The following is a 16,761-nucleotide window of genomic DNA, read 5'->3' as shown; positions in this document are numbered from 1 at the left end:
TGCTTTAGATCACACATCCTAAATCTCCATTCTGTCATGTGTCGCTCCCAACCGCATCGCACATTGCACACCTCCTTCCTGCACATGGTTTCACCAGGATGGAGTGTGATCATTGTTAAAGCCTGGGTTCCAGTTAAAGCTCCACTATTAAACTCTGCATGAGCCTCTGCATTTTGAAGGGGCAGGAGAAAAGACATGGGGCCCTGTGATTCTTCACCACAAACTTTCTCTTCCAGTCTCTTGCTTATCTTTCTGTCCATGTGTTTTATAGTAAGTCCAGAAAGAGGTTTATTTCAGTTCATAATTAAAACCTGAATTTTGCAGTCCTTGTTTAAGATGTTTATTTTTACTCATTTTCCCCCTCAAAAGTCAAAAGTAGAATATATAAACAAGTGTTTTTTACCTTGTATGAGTGATAGCAAAATAATCAGAGCCCCGTCCATTAGAGTTCTTGCTTATTTTTTGTTCCATTTCTCCCCTTGATATATCAGAATGTGCAATCTGTTAAATACTGTGATAAGCACTCCAAGTTGTCTGATGAGCACCTCCCGAGAAATGAACCGCTTCTGTTTGCAATGAGAGAAAAACAACCAGCTGTGTTTTGACTCAGACTGTTCTCTAGCTGCCATCCCCACTCCCATCAAGTTTTCCCATAAATCATTCTGCCTCAGATCAAGCAGAATCTTGCGTGACACAAGGACCACTTTCACATTATAAAAATGTTTTATTTTTTTTTCTAGGCAGAAGAATTTAAATTAGAAAAATACACTCTGTGTAAAAACACAGATCTCTTTGGTGTTGTTTTTTTTATATATTTTTATGAAATATAAAAATGATGTATTCACAATAGAAAAAAATCCACTGATCTTTGTACTGCTGGTGTTATAGTGCCCAGGAAATAATGACACAGGCAATTCCATGAGGAAGTATTGAAATGTACCAGTATTAACAGGTGATACACAATTGGGAATTACAGACAAGTGTTATCTTTTGAGCTGTTGTGATCTCAAAACACAGTTCAGGTTATAATAGTTCTATAATTTTCTTTCCTTTTGTGTGTCTATTCGCTATATAATACCTATACTTGAATCTCTCAGAAAACAGCAATTAATATAGTATCGTTTTCTATTAAAATATTCTTTTTAACTATAATAGTTTGATTTGAAATATCATAATAAGCATAATATAAACATGTAGTATAAATGTATTGGCAGCTACACATATACTTTTCCGAAACCATGTAAGAAACTGAGTTAAAATAAACTGATATTCAAATAGCTTTCCAGAGATTATACATTCAATGCGGATAAAAAGAGGAAAGTAAAGCCGTATGTTCTCTAAAGAGATATTGCAGCCCTACTGCCACCGCCTCGCTGTACGTCCTGTGCTGTTGTTGGTGGAGTCCAGGGAAGTCAAACTGGAGCCTCTCCAAGCTTTGTTCTCGTTAGGTCCTTTGTTGGAAAAGAAGCTGCTTCTGTCTCTAAGGACTAGTGCCTATGAATTTAAAGCCACGAGTCACAGATATTTGAAAATGAATGAACTTGATTTTTACTAGAAGTTGGTGTGTATGTTTTAAAATAAAAAGAAAAGAAAAGAAAAGAAAAATAACACTAGGATAGTGGTCTCTTGCGACTTAGAGAAACATAAATATTTATAATGAGACACAGAATTATGAGTAAAATCCTAAACACTTCCTTTAATAACGAATACCTCTTTCACTATTTTTTGGCATTATGCCTTTACTATTTAGTACTCTTTTATGATTTTGAATGTATTTAAGAAGATTTTTAAAAATAAATTTTGCATATACAAGTAAATTGTTAACCATTTCTCACAAAACTTAAGGTTCGAATCCTTCTTTGGATTTTGAAGTTAGTGATTTATCTCCTTCATATCCACTCAGAATATTTTCTTGACTGCTTATTTTAATCATTTGTCAGATTCACAAACATTAAATTTGAGGGTCTGCATTGTATTACTCTAAAACATACTAGTTTAACATGAAATGTGAGAATTTTGAAAAGTCTCTTCTACAATTGATGAATAATGGCAGGAAATGCAGAACATTTTCAACAAGCATTTCTCACCATGGGAACATATTTTTACAGATTGAGAATTCTAGGACAATGTTTATTTATAAAACTACTATCATTTCTAAGAAACTATTCCAAAAATCATGCTTTGATCAACCTAGCCCAAGAAAGAGGAAAGGGAAATATGTACTGAGCTATGAATGTATTAATAAACAGCATGAGAAATACAAATAATACACAGAATTCTTTTGTAGGTCACTTTACTTTTAGGAAAGTATTTGAAAATTTGGAAATGTAACATAATTTAAGGGAAGACAATTAAACACCAATCAATGCTAAAATCCTTCAGACATATGAGTGAGTAAGTGTTTTGATAGCTATAATACTCCCTGAGTAATCAATATAGATGCGTATAATTAATTCATACAGGCTATTCCAGGCTTCTATAAAATGAAAGTAACATGACTTATTCACTCACATTTATAGAAAAGAACATTTTATAGCCTCATTATATTTTGCTAGAGCACACAAGTCTCTCTAATTTGACAAATGCATGCTTGGTTTTACACACCGTTCCTAGCATGACATATAAATGAGGCAGGTAGTTGGACGGCAGTTCTGCTAACCTCTTCTATTTCTCTTCTCACTATGCACGAATGGATTTTATTGGTAGTAGAAACATCAATATGATGTAGGAAATGTAGAGAAATAATAGAACTATTTAAAGTGTTATAAATGTTTTCACCTTATTTCCTTCTACACTGTTGACTTGTATGCGCTATAGATAAAGAGGGTGCATATAATCTGAAAACCCTGGTATTTGTAATTGGGTGGTACAGATTTATTTTTAAGGCCTTCCATTCACTACTTAACAAACAAGAAGAAACCTCGCCTGGATATGAGAGAAAAGTAAGTACAAGTTACAAAAGTAGTTCTTCTTTACACTCTTGTTTGCCTTGCATCTAAATGCTGTGTTATGTTGACAGATCTGGGAAATTTTAGTGGCCGGACAAGAAGTGCAGTCTCTGTGAGGGAAGGCCAGGGGGTTGTTCTGATGTGCTCTCCTCCGCCGCATTCGCCAGGTACAGTAGCTCCCTCCTCTATCACTGCTGCTGTCCTTTCCTCGATGCTCCTTCTTTCAGATGGCGTATTGACTGGGGAAACGTCTCGGTGACATGTGCATGGTTTTCTTGCAATGTAGTCAGAGTACCAGGTGTGTAATTAAAGGGCATATGCTCTAAATATCACTGGACAAGAGACTTAGCTCCTATGATAAGACTGTGTTATTGCCATTCTAACTTTTGACTGTTGTAGTTACGTCTCTGCCTGCCACCAGTGAAGAATACACTGCCAGGAGCACATGGGAAGTGATAAGCTGACAAAACTATTTAGAATGTCAGAGTTGAGCTAACTGAATTCCAGTGCGCACCTTGTTTCAGAACATAAGCTGGAAACTGGGTTGTTTATCACACGGAAACAAAAACTGCTAAAACATATTTTTATGAGTTTCAAATAAAACTATACTATACTTTCTATTTTTTGGCTACTTGAGTTCTTGTAATAGTCATGAATAGGTAAGTACTTTATGGAGTTTGTAGTAACATAATAATAAATTGTGCTTAGGGTAATTATATTTCCTTTTGCCAACTCACAGCTAGTTATGCTCATATTGTTTGAGTCCTATAATTTAAAATGAGTACACCTTTGTGCCTCAGCATAGTTTTTCTATAATACAGTTTAAGATTGGCCAGCATCAGTTAGAGAGAGAGAAAGAGAGAGAGAGAGAGAGAGAGAGAGAGAGAGAGAGAGAGAGAATATCAATGTCTATTTCTACCTGAGAAATAATGAAGAATTTAGAGTGAACAGTTGAAAACAGAATTCAGGGTCCTGGCATCTCAATAATTTTTTCTCTTTGTTTAGTGTGAAAGCCATACTTGTTTCTAGGTTGTATTATTAGTGTACTAAAGAGGTCTAAAGGGGTCTAATTTTGTCCTTCCATAGATCATTCTTATCATCAATTACAATAAGACCTTGTTTAATTTTCTTAGAGTATCTCACCTTTATCTGATCCTCTTTCCAACTTTTTTTTCATTGAAAGAATAGTATACTACATTTCAAAAGGAAAATATTTGAAATAATTTTGAGTTTCAAAATTATTATTAGTAATAATTTCTGAGTTGTACCCACTTAATTCTTATATGTCATTTCCGTCACTCCAATTCTTCTGTGATTGGTTGGGGACTTCAGAGTCTAGTCTTACCTTCAAGCGATTTGAGGTCCAGATTCTTTCAAGGCAACTTGTGTTTTAACTTTTTTCTTATAGGTAAGACAATTGAGGAAAATCCTATAGCATTAACACATGTTGTCTAATGGGTTATTAGACAGATTTTGTTTGAAAAGCACTATTAAGTGAATAATTGTTACAGATAAAAAGGAGGAAGCTGAAGAGGAGGAGGAGAAACCAACAGGCTCTATAGGGATAAAAGTATTGGTTGGCAGACTCCTAGGAGTTAACCTGAGGTGACACCTGTGGGAAAAAAGCAAGATTCTCCAAGATACAATTTATATGGCAAGGCTATTGAAACATGGTTTTTGTTTGTTTAGTTCTTGTTTTTTTGTTTTTATTTTAAAGTGAAATGACAGAGGATACACATAGACAAATTATTCAATTTGCAAAGAAAACTGTACAGACATGATTTCCAGTGGTAAATAAATAGCATAATGAATTGCATACATGATAAGCATGAGATAAGAATATGTTAAAAATTGATTAAATAAAAATGTGATCTCAGATTGAGACGATAAGAGGAAAGCCAGATGATTGCTATTGTAGATATGCCATGAGAACTATTAGTATTCTACTATCTAGTCACTCTGGAGTGTTATGTCAAATCATCTCAACATCAGTGTTATCACAGCAAAGTTTTAGGGGAGACATGCATGACCCAGCATCCAGGCCAATGTATAACACATATCAGATGAGTAATTATCCCTGATCAGCCAAATCTTATACATCTTTAGCTTTGTTGAACATTCCTTTAAGATTCTGGCTTCAAGTGAAACTTCCATATTCCCTAAATCTATATCTTCCCTGCAGCTTTTAAAGTTATGGCTGTTTATTCTCCCAAATTGTATGTACGTTTTACGTTTGGAACAGATATATCCTCCTATCTCCTCACTGTGCATTCTCCCTCATTCCTCCTTACAAACTCTCAGTTTTGAATTTCAAGCCAGTGGACTCTGCACTACATGCCCTGCTCATTCCCTTTATTTCTTAAAGATTTTTCTCCCACCCACACTATCAGCTGATAACCATTTTATAGTAAAAGGAAAACAATTGGAAGATAATGTCCACAACCTTCATCACCAAGTCACACCCTCATTAGCCTCTGTACTGAAGGACTCTAACTTCCCTTTCCTGGTGTGAGGCATTACTGTGCTCCTAAGTAATCCCTAGACATGGGTGTTGTAGTTACTTTGTCTATTTAAAGAAATCTCTCCAGTGAGTCTCCCTTCTGCATCTTTACAGAGATTGTTTACTCCCTTCTGCCTCATTCTCAGCAGATGCAACCGTGCTGTCCCTTCCTCCATGTTAAAACAAAATGAAGCAAAGATTTCTTGATTCTGTCCTCTTCCAGCTATAACCTCATTTTTTTCTGCTCCTCTTCCTATCAAAACTCTTTTGAAGCCCAGTCTGTACATCAGCATATGCTACCCAGTGCTACTCCTCCAATTCTGTCTCCTTCTGGTATGTCTCTGATCCCTGATCCCTGTCTCTTTCTCTTTGTTTTTAACAGATTGAAGTGAAATTTATGTTCCAGAAAATTAACCCATGTCAAGGGTACAGTTTATTGGGTCTCAGTAAATGTACACAGTACTGCCACTCTCTAGTCTTAGACCACTTCCATCACGCCCCAAAGGCATTCCCACACATATCCCCATGCAATTACCGATTTACTTTATCTATATATACTTTTGCCTTTTCTAGAAATTTTATTTTAATGGAATCATATAATGTACAGTCTATGTGTGTGTGAGAGAGAGAGTGTGTGTGTGTGTGCTTGACTTCTTTTATTTAGCTTACTATTTCTAAGTTTCATCCAAATTGTGGCATATGTCGGTCCTTTGTTACTTTATATTACTGAATAGAATTCCATCCTCTGGATACACCCTGTTCTGCTTATCCGTTCCTCAGTTTTGACATTTGTAATATTTTCGGTCCTCAGTTTGTCACTCCTTCCTCCACAAAACACTTGTTTGCAGGATTCCACACTGTTGTTTTCCTCGTACCTTACTTCCTAATCTCCTTTGCTGATATTGCCTCATCTCCTCAAACCCTAAATGTTGCAGTTCCCCAAGTGTCAGTCTTTGAACTTCTTTCTTTAAAATGTCCTCACTCCTTGAGATTTTACCTGGGCAGTTAGGCTTTAAATACCAGCACCTCCCAACATATGTTTCCAACCAGGACCCTGGCTTCGGTATTCAACTGCTGACTCGACATTTCCATTTGGATGGCTACTAGCACCTTGAGGTTAACCATGTCCAAAACCGAACTCTTGGCTCTATCTCCCCGAACCTGCTCTACCCACAGTCTTACCCACCTCAATCAATGGCAGTTTTATTCCTTATAATGGGTCAGGCTTTGGAGTCATTCTTCACTTTTCACTTTCTCTCACCCCCCACATACAAACCATCAGCAATTTTATTGACCCTACTCAAGATTTTTACCCCACATATAACTATCAGAAACTTTGAAAGAGAAATAATAAACAGAAACAGTAAAAATAGATCAACTATATAGTAAGAAAACTTTTCTTACCATTTACCTTTTTCTCATAATGATGTTGGGAATTGTAGAATAGATCAATGAAATGTAATTCACATTATCCACATGGAAGAATAAAAATTTGACATTTTATAGTTTTGCCAAAGGAACAAACTGAAACCTGGAAGATTGGATTTACTAGTTGAGACTACAATCATATTGACAATAGAGATTTAATTCTAGTGCCTTACTAAATCAATTAAAAGGAGAACTCTAAAAATGTCTTGAGGAAGTCAAGTCAAAAATTCTTGCTGAAGAGGCTAAGTGTAGAAAGAATAACCCAGGACTACCCGATGAAAGAGGCATTGGGTTTGATTCCTGCTCTAACACCTATTAGCTGTGATTTCAACAACAGACTTTGCTTTGGTGAGGTGAGATTGTAGTTTTTGAAATGAGCAAATAATACATACAGACTAGAAATCAAAGATCCAATTTCTGTCTCATCTTTATAGTCAAATAGATCATCATCTCAGCATCGCATATCTGTTTAACTGGTGCAGGATTTCATTTGGTCTCACTCTGTTTGCTGCCTTCTTTCAAGTCATAATTAGTTCATCTCACTTTATTAGGATTTTATTATGTGAAGTAATGTGTTGGAAGTAAAAGTTTACTAATATTTTTATCTCCCCTAGTAGATTATAGATTGTAAGTTCTTTAAGTGTACAAAACTTGCCACCTTCTGTTTATATCCCCAGTGCTTAGCACAGTACCTGACACTTAGTAGGTACTCATTTACTGCATGTTAAATGACTGACTGTGTTGATTCTAACCATGAAGCTTGACAGGATTTTAGACACCTCCTATCAGCCTCCTGCTGTTATTTTATTGCAACTCATATTTATGACAGATATTTGGGTCACCTAATAGCACATTCGAATATTACAATTTGATAGTTTAGCAGCTACTATGATTCAGAGGTAACTATATGAAATTATAAATAGTTTATACAACAGAGGAGGTTAAATGATATTCAGAAATAGCCCAAAAATCCATTTTCTCATTCCCTCAAATGGATGTACAATGCACTTTTTTTCTATGAATAAAAGCAGAAGCCAGAATTAACTTATTTGCTCAATTTTTCTGTTTACTTCCCAAGAGATCTTATTAATTCCTGTCAGTAACATCTGTGAATGAAGGCATGTTGATTGGATACTGAAGCACTTATTCATCTACCAGGAAATAAACATATTTTTCTAAAGTGTTAATCACATCTGCTCAAATGATTTTAGTTGCCAAAATACCTCTGTCAGTTTAGTGATATGAAATTCAGGGTTATACTGTAAATAATATCTGTGTGGAAATCTATAAGTAATCCTCATAAAACCTATAACCATATAAAGAATGATTTTATGGTTTAGAGGTTATCACCACAGATATTTTTAAATAAATAAGTCAGTAATTACTATTTTACTTTAAACATATTTTTGTTCTGTTATGTGCAGAAACATTAATCTCAGAAACTTACATTAAAGTAGAACTTAAATTTTGGTGCAAAGTATCAGGTTCTAGTTCATATATATACATATATACTTTACAATATAACAATCACATTTTTATAATTAGTACATGTAATCCTTGCAAAATATCTGAGAGTTCAAGATTATTGTAATGCTGGTTTTATTGATGAGGAATCTAAGCTTCAGAAAAGATTAAGTGAAACACCTGAGCTCTCTTACTTAGTAAATGATAGAACCAGGATTTCAATCTTTGATATATTTTATACCTTATAGTGAGCATTTAGGTTAAAGCTTTACTAACATTTTTATAGCCTGAATACAAACAAAACATTTTTAATAATAGAATTATCGGCCTCTCAATAATAATGCTTATTTTATTATTCCAAGTGTTTTACTTATCTTTTTATTCAACAAATATTTATTGAGTAACTGCTATCTTTTAACCAATGAGCTTTGCCTATTCATATTTATTTCTACTATCTTATTTTATACTATCATTCATTTGCCCTTTTTCTATCATTCATTTGCCCTTTTTTCATTTTCGCTGTGATTTTTAAATTAACTGAAGGTTTTATTGCATTTTTTCTTTTTGCACATTTCAAAATTATATACCTTATTTCTGTTATTTTAGAAATTATACATAAAACCATAACATGCCTACTTAAAGTCATTCTGATCACTTTACATATGATTGCTCTTGGTGATTAATTATACATTTATTTATTAGTCAAATAGAATTTGAAGACAAAAAGAAACTCACATTTATGGCTCTGGACTGTTTCCTATTAACTAAAAATAAGAGTAGTTGAATTATGCATATATCAAGTAGTAGGTACCTACTGTTATGACAGAAAACTGCAAATATAAGTCTGAAGTCTAGAAAATGGATCTGAGCAGAAGATTATATTCCTAAGCATAATCAACATAAGATTGGTTGAGATCTCTCAGGCAGGGAGAGTGTTTATAGTATGAACATTATGTATTTCTCTTTTTGTAGTAAACAGTGTGGGGAAAAAAGAACTAGTTGTTTTGTTTCTATGATACCATCCAGTCTAAATAATTGCAGAACGTGTACATTTATGTGGCACAGTTTCAAGTTATTTCAAATCAACATTGAAATTACTAATATCTTCAGCTTAGATTTTTATCTCCAAATGATTATAAGACTAAGTTGATTGCTTAGATGCAAATGACTCACTGACTAAGGATTTTATTGCTTTACTCCTCCAACATACAAAATCTAGAAGCCTGAAAGGTTAATGCAACTCCCAGGAACACCAGGTACTCTATAGTTGTGGTTGTATTTTCAGGATTATTATTTGTCATATCTGTTATTAGCAGGGAACAAATAGAGCATAAAAGATGTAAAACCTGTCCCAACAAACTTAACATTCAGTAGGAGAAACATGAAGCCATTTACGGCCAGAGAAAAAGCATAAAATACATGAAACACATTTAAAAATGTTTATTTTTTTAATTTTTATTGAGTTTAGAGAAAGAGGAAAGAAGAGGGAGAGAGATATCGAAACACTGATGAGAGAGAACATCGATTGACCGCCTCCTGCATGTCCCCCAAGGGGATTTGGGCCACAACCTAGGCATGAGCCCTGACTGGGAATCAAACCGGAGACCCTGGGTGCATGGGTTGACACTCAACCACTGAGCCACACTGGCCAGGCTATGAAACATGTTTTAAAGTTATTATATCGTTTTTCAAAATTCTACCACCCAGACACCTAGATTTATGTAAACTGTTATCAATTCTAACAACCAAGGATCATTTTTCCTTGATGATCTTGTGAAGTCATGTGGGATTGAGTCCCAAGCAAAATAAATTCCCAGTCTTTGATACATCTAGCCTCCTACAAATTCAAAACCACAGACACAGGTTCATCCAACTCTCTGAAACATGCTCTTCAAGCCAATCAGTCCCTTTACCATCACTTCTTCAATCACAGAATTGTGGTGACACCTTTGTCACTCATGGGAGATACTAGTTAGTGCTTAATGTGTATACTGGGTCTCAAAGTGAAGGAGGACAAAGCCATAATAATTGGTTACATAGGAAGAATCAAGAAAAATGATTAAAGCATTATGTGAAAATGTGAAGATGAAACATTTTATTTATGTGTGTGTGTGTGTGTGTGTGTAAATATATAGAATAGATAGATAGATAGATAGATAGATAGATAGATAGATAGATAGATAGATAGATTTATCCTCACCCGAGGACATTTTTGCATTCATCCTCAGATAGAGCAGGAGGGAGAGAAGGAGGAAGAGAGAGAAGAAACATTGATGTAAGAAAGCCACATCAAGTGGTTGCCACCCACATGACCCCAACCAGGGCTTGGGACAAACTGCAACCGAGGTACGTGCTCTTAGCGGGAACCAAACCCAGGACTCCCTGGTCCAAGGGCCAACTCTCTAACCACTGAGACAAACTGGCCAGGGCTCTGCATATATGTTTTGAGCCATCATAGAATATAGAAGAATGTACAAAGAAATGACCTATATAGCAAAGCTTCTACGCTCAACCTCACAGCAAATACAGGTGTATATTGCACTTGGTTGTCTCTTTAACAATTCCTTATTGTAAATCTCTAATATACAATTGGGTTTTTCAATTTAGAAAAATACTCAAATGGCAATGTGCACTGGAGGACTAAGAACCCTGGTCCTGTGCCAGATGCTAAACCTAGCAGCCTTCACTCCCCATTGCCCAGAGACTCTTCCTCTGTGAAGTATTAGTTAAAATAGAGCTAAGGAGGCCTTCAGGTCTCATGTATAAACTATAACACTTCAGCTGAGACATTTTATACTAAAAAAAAAAAAAGAATTTTTGTTTCCTTTAGATTGAAAATAAATATATATATTTTTAATCCTCACTCGAGGACATTTTTGCATTCATCTTCAGATAGAGCAAGAAGGAGAGAGGGAGGAAGAGAGAGAGAGAAACATCGATGTGAGAGACACATTGACTGGCTTCCACCCTCACAACCCCTACCGGAGCCGGGGACAAACTGCAACTGAGGCAGGTGCCCTTAGAGGGAACCAAACCCAGGACTCTCTGGACCGTGGCCAATGCTTTAACCTCTAATCCAAACCGTCCAGGGCAGATTGAAAATATTTATATCTCAACCTAACTTAAAACAGGTAGTCAGGTTTGCCAGCCTCAAATCCATTGTAGAATCAGGTCCTATATAAGTAAACAAATACAGAGAAGCTAAGTAGGTGGCCCCCTAACCAATGTGAATGTGGTAAAGGATACCAGATAGTCTCTGCTTCCCAACAGTATTCCTAATACTATACTATTCAAAATATTTCACCTGGAATTTGAACTCGGACAGCCAGGGATTCCTGTCCTGACTCTGACACTTATTGTTGGCTTTGTTCGTTAAATTAAGCCTTATCTTTTCTGTGAAGAAAGAATAAAAGAACCACCACACAGGACTGTTGTAATAAATTAAGAGATCATTTCTGTAAAGCAATTAGCCCAATGCTTCGAGGATAGCAAGTATTAAACGCAATTTTTCGTGAAGATCTATCTTCAAGAATCCTCTTCAAAATGCAAATGCTTGTGAGAGAGGTGACACCTTAAATTATTACCTGCTAACATGAATTACCAGTTGGCAGGCATTAGTTGCCATCAAACTGACAAAACAATTAGAACATGAGTGGCACTTGGAAAGGTGAATCTGAGCGTTTGCATGGGAAAGGGATCAAGTGAAAGGAAGAACAAAGCCAGACAGTGACGAGAAAGGGCAGCGGGTGTTGTCTTCAAGGGCTTCTTCATCTAGAATATCTGGTTCCAGAAATTAGTCTCTTAGAGTAGATCTATATAAAATGAGAACCAAAATGTTACAAACATAAATATAAAGCATTTGGTTGATTTTTTTAAAAAGAAATTTTACGTCACAAAATATAAATCTGACAACTTAAAAATTCTGTAATAACTGCAATTATGAGAAGAAACAACCCAAGAAATATTTTTGCACCCCTTTACCTATGACATAGTAAGATAGCATGGCACTTACTGCTTCAACGTTTGTGCCGGCATCTCAAAAAGTAATTGTCCCAGAAATATCTGAGGAGTTCAGCAGTTTTCCCAAGGTCCTTCTTAATTGTTTGATTTCTCTGTGTTGAATCATGTGTGGTGCACATTCTTGTAGGTACTGGTCACTTGATTTGATCTTTGTTAGTGACCATGCTCTAATGATTGCAGCCATTTTCCATATTTGCCTTTATTGAATTTGTGAAATCCGCAACTTTTGCAAGATTTGCAGGTTTACTTTGCAATTTTAAAAGTGATCAATCAATTTGTCATTATGGTCATAAAATGTTGTAATTAAGTGGACTTGGGTTAAATTATTAGGACACAAAGAAATCCACTGTTAAATTTTCACTAGGGTCGGCCATCTTATTAGACTAAAGAGAAGAAAAGAAAACCAATATTTTCATTTTCCATATGGTATCTTATTTTATCTTTATTTCTGCTTTATAAGTTTATTACTGAAACTTACACTTTCTAAAATGAGGATATTGAAGCTCCAAGAGAAACTAGTCTAACGTCCCACATCTAATAAATAAAATGACAAAGATTCACGCTTATGTAATTCCAATTTCAGTGTCCTTTTGACAATAACATATGGTCTTTCCACATTATGCTGAAATTTTATTGAAAATTTCTATACCGTGTATACATAGAACATTTGTCAATATATTTATTACATCAATTCAAATGAATAAGTAATTTTACCAATTATTTTCATTGACTTGACAAAATTGATAACTGAACTGAACATTCAGCACTGCCAAAATTATGTATATAAACAATATATGAAAGTAAATGATATATATATAAATTTTATTATTGTTACCAAGTAGAATAATGCAGTTCTCAGGTCTCTATCTCAGCAATTGTTTAGAAGCCAGGCAGGATTAAGTGAGAATATAAGCACAGTGGATGAAAGGATAGAGAAATAAAGAAATTATTTATTTTTATCATGGATGTTTTTCTGTGAGTGAAAAACAATACTACAAATTTTATATCCTTAAATTACACAGAAAATGACTGTTTGAACACAAACTGTGCCATGTGGTAAAACATTTACAACAAGAGCTTTAACTGGTTGCTTGATAGTTTATAAACTTGGTTCTTATTAATGTGTGTACTTTTTATTCTTTTAAAATCTTCACTAATCAGTTTTAAAATATATCTGTAATCTTTTTTTTTTTTTTTTTTTTTTTTTGCTTGAGTTGCACTTTGTTGTAATATGTTTTCCAGATGTCACTGGAAAGGAAAAGTCAATGTGTTTTGAAGTATTTGTTTTTATTTTTTTAACTGTATCTGACAGAATTTATACCTGGAAAGCCAAATATCACAAAGCAAACACTTCAACCTGGAGTTCATTTTAGATTATTTAGACACCGCAGATGAGAAAAGATTTAGACCGTTGCTGTAACGTACTTTTTACTTCTTATATTTGTTTGGGATGTCTACATTTCTGCGCAGGTTTATTGAATTATCACTGATTGTTTAACTGGATTTGACCACATATTTTCAACTCCTTTAAAATTATCTGTGTTTCCCTTGTTATGAGATATTCTACACAGAAGAGTGGAAATAACAGGCCAGCAAAGCAAGTTGCCTGCTTCCTGGGTTATTGACTCATATAACCTGGAATAATTTAGTGTTGTTAAGTTATGTTGATGAGTCCCCACTTTCATTTGATTTGGGCAGAGCAGTTGAGCAACAGTCAAATCAGTGTAGTACAATGCAGCTAAGTTATATTGAATTGATGAACTTATAAATTAAGAGGCCCCACATTTTCTGAAAAATGTAATACTCCCTTCTTTTCATATGCTATGGCATACCAAAGAAATCATATCTCCTCATTGACTCTGACGCAATAAGGGAAGATGATAAAAAGAAATACACACGGTGGAGTCAGGCAGTTCAGTGTGAATCACAACTATACTAGTCGCTCAAACATTGGTTCAGACGTCAAGGAATAAAACGTATCCCAGCCTCAGTTTCTACCTTAAAAATGGGATTAGTATGAGTCTTGAACACACACAATACTTTAAAATGATATATTTGTATTTTTTTCCAAACTCCTCAGGTAATTAAATAGTACAGTTGATCTCTGAGAGATATGGACAGCAATCACATTGATTCAAAATAGAAAAGCCAAGGAAAGCAAATGGCGGGTGCTGGCTTTAAATGAAGATTGATTAATACAGAAAATAATGGGATCAATAATCCCAGAGTCCAGTTCTTTGTTTTCATCTCTAAGAAATTGTACTAGTCTTTGCCCATATTGTATTTAATTCACCGAACTAAGCACAATCTCATCAAAGTTAAATTTGTCTCAAACAGAGTCCAGCAAACTTTTTCTGTAAATGGCCAAATAATAAATACTTTTGACTTTGTGGGCCATACGGACTCTGCCATAGTTACTTAGTTCTGCTTGTGTAGTATAAATGTAGCCATAGACAACACAAAAATAAATGAGGATGCCTGTGTCGTAATAAAGCATTATTTATGGACAGTAACATTTGAATTCCATGTACTTTTCATTCATCTTTTGAATTTTTTTAACTGTTTAAATATGTTAAATCCATAAAGAAGGAGGGGCAAACCAAAATTCTATTCCTAGGCCTATTTTTTTAAGAGGCTTTCTTATTAAGGTTATTTTTCTCCTAATTCTTCATGATCCTTTCCCTCTTTTTTTTTTTTTTTTTTAAATTCTCGTTCAATGATATTTTTTCCATTGATTTTTAGAGTGTGAAATGGAGGGAGGGCAGGAGAGAGAGAGAGAGAGAGGGAGAAACATTGATGTATCTCTCTCACATCCATCCACCTGGGCCCGGGGTCAAATCTGCATGCCAGGTACATACATGCCCTTGACTGGAAATCGAATCCATGACACTTTAGTCCAGGCGCCAATTTTCTAACCACTGAACAACACTTGCCAGGGCCCCTTTCTCTCTCTTTACTCTATCTATGTTGGGATGGGGTCAGAGACTAATATACCTTATTTAGCACATTCTGGTTGCATGTGACAGAAACTTGATTGAAAACAGCTTAAGCTTAATCCAAACAGAGAATGAATTGACTCTTGACTGATTTATCAAAGGAAGTATAGCATAAGTGTTTAACTCTTGGGCTCTGGGTTTAGAAAAATTCAACTCTGTCCCTTTCCATCAGTGTGACCTTGGAGAAATAGTATAACTTGCTCTTACCATAATTCCCTCTTTTCAAAAGTTTACATGTATGTGATAGTTGAAAAGATTCAATGAGATAATATATGTAAAATTCTTAAATAGTGCCTGCTGTATAGTAAGTACTTCATAACTTAGTGATTACGAGGATGCACCTTTTACTTCATCTTTTTATTATTATGTAAGAAATAATTTATCCTTTTCTACTCCATCCCTTATTAGTATTAAGTACCTACAAACAAGTTTCCTCCTCTTGTCTAATCCGTCACATACTCCACAACAGTCGCCTATGACACCTTCTTTCCTCCTTGACATGGGCGACTGAGGCAGTCTGCAGTGCTGTGCCTTTTCCATGCTCACTAGCAGTCTTGATGTGTTACATACTCAATAGATACTGCTAATTAATCTTCTTTAACCAGTATATAAAGCTGGCCCAACAAACAGATCTTAAAGATCTCATTTTTTAATTTTTCAGAATATATTTATTTTCAAAAATAAATGTAGTGATATTGTTATTTAATAATGCTTAATATAAATCTTACTGTAGAGAATTAAAAATAAATAAAAATGTCTTCGTTTAGGAATTTTAATTAATGCTCTCAATTGGAAAATTAATGTTTGAGACAGGAATACTGTATCTCTTTATTTGGTATTGCTACTTAAATATGTATTATTTTTAATTAACTTATAAAAATAATTAACAAATAATGAACATCAGCAATTTTGTGTACAAGTCAGTGAGCTTTGCAGATAAAGATAGTTATGTAATCAAAATCATAATTATGACACAGAACATTTTTGTAACCACAAGAAGTTCCATAATGCTTCTTTCCAACCAGTTTCCTCCCCTAACTCCCACCCCTGGATCCACTGATCTGCTTTCTGTCCCTAAATTTTGTCTTCTCCGTAAATTCTTTTAAAGGAAATTACACAGCATGTCACTTTTTGAGACTGGCTTCTTTCACTTAGAGTAATGTTTTTGATTTTCATTCATGTTTCAGAGTCAGTAGATAGTTGCTTTTGATTGCTGAGTAGTATTCTAGTGTCTCAATATTGTCACCAGTTTGGTTAGCCACTCACCATACAAAGATAATGGCCTGTTCTAAAATTCAGGTGATTATGAATAAATTCGTGATGAGCTTTGGAGTATAAATATTCATGTAAATACTATATCTTTCTGTGATTTTTAATTTTCATATTACATACACATGATCTTCAG

General features: G+C 34.7%; 1 protein-coding gene across 1 annotated transcript in view; it reads left to right on the top strand.

Annotated features, from left to right (window-relative positions):
- CNTN5 (contactin 5) overlaps window positions 1-16,761 on the top strand; it is a 900,389-nt gene that overhangs the window by 495,253 nt on the left and 388,375 nt on the right. Inside the window, exon 8 of the mRNA XM_036258335.1 lies at window positions 3,020-3,115. Coding sequence (XP_036114228.1) covers window positions 3,020-3,115 — 96 coding nt within the window. The remainder of the gene's footprint in view (window positions 1-3,019; window positions 3,116-16,761) is intronic.

This window comes from Molossus molossus, unplaced genomic scaffold (genome assembly GCF_014108415.1).
Source record: "Molossus molossus isolate mMolMol1 unplaced genomic scaffold, mMolMol1.p scaffold_m16_p_13, whole genome shotgun sequence".
Lineage (NCBI taxonomy): Eukaryota > Metazoa > Chordata > Mammalia > Chiroptera > Molossidae > Molossus > Molossus molossus.
This window is presented reverse-complemented; position numbering and strand designations above follow the sequence as displayed.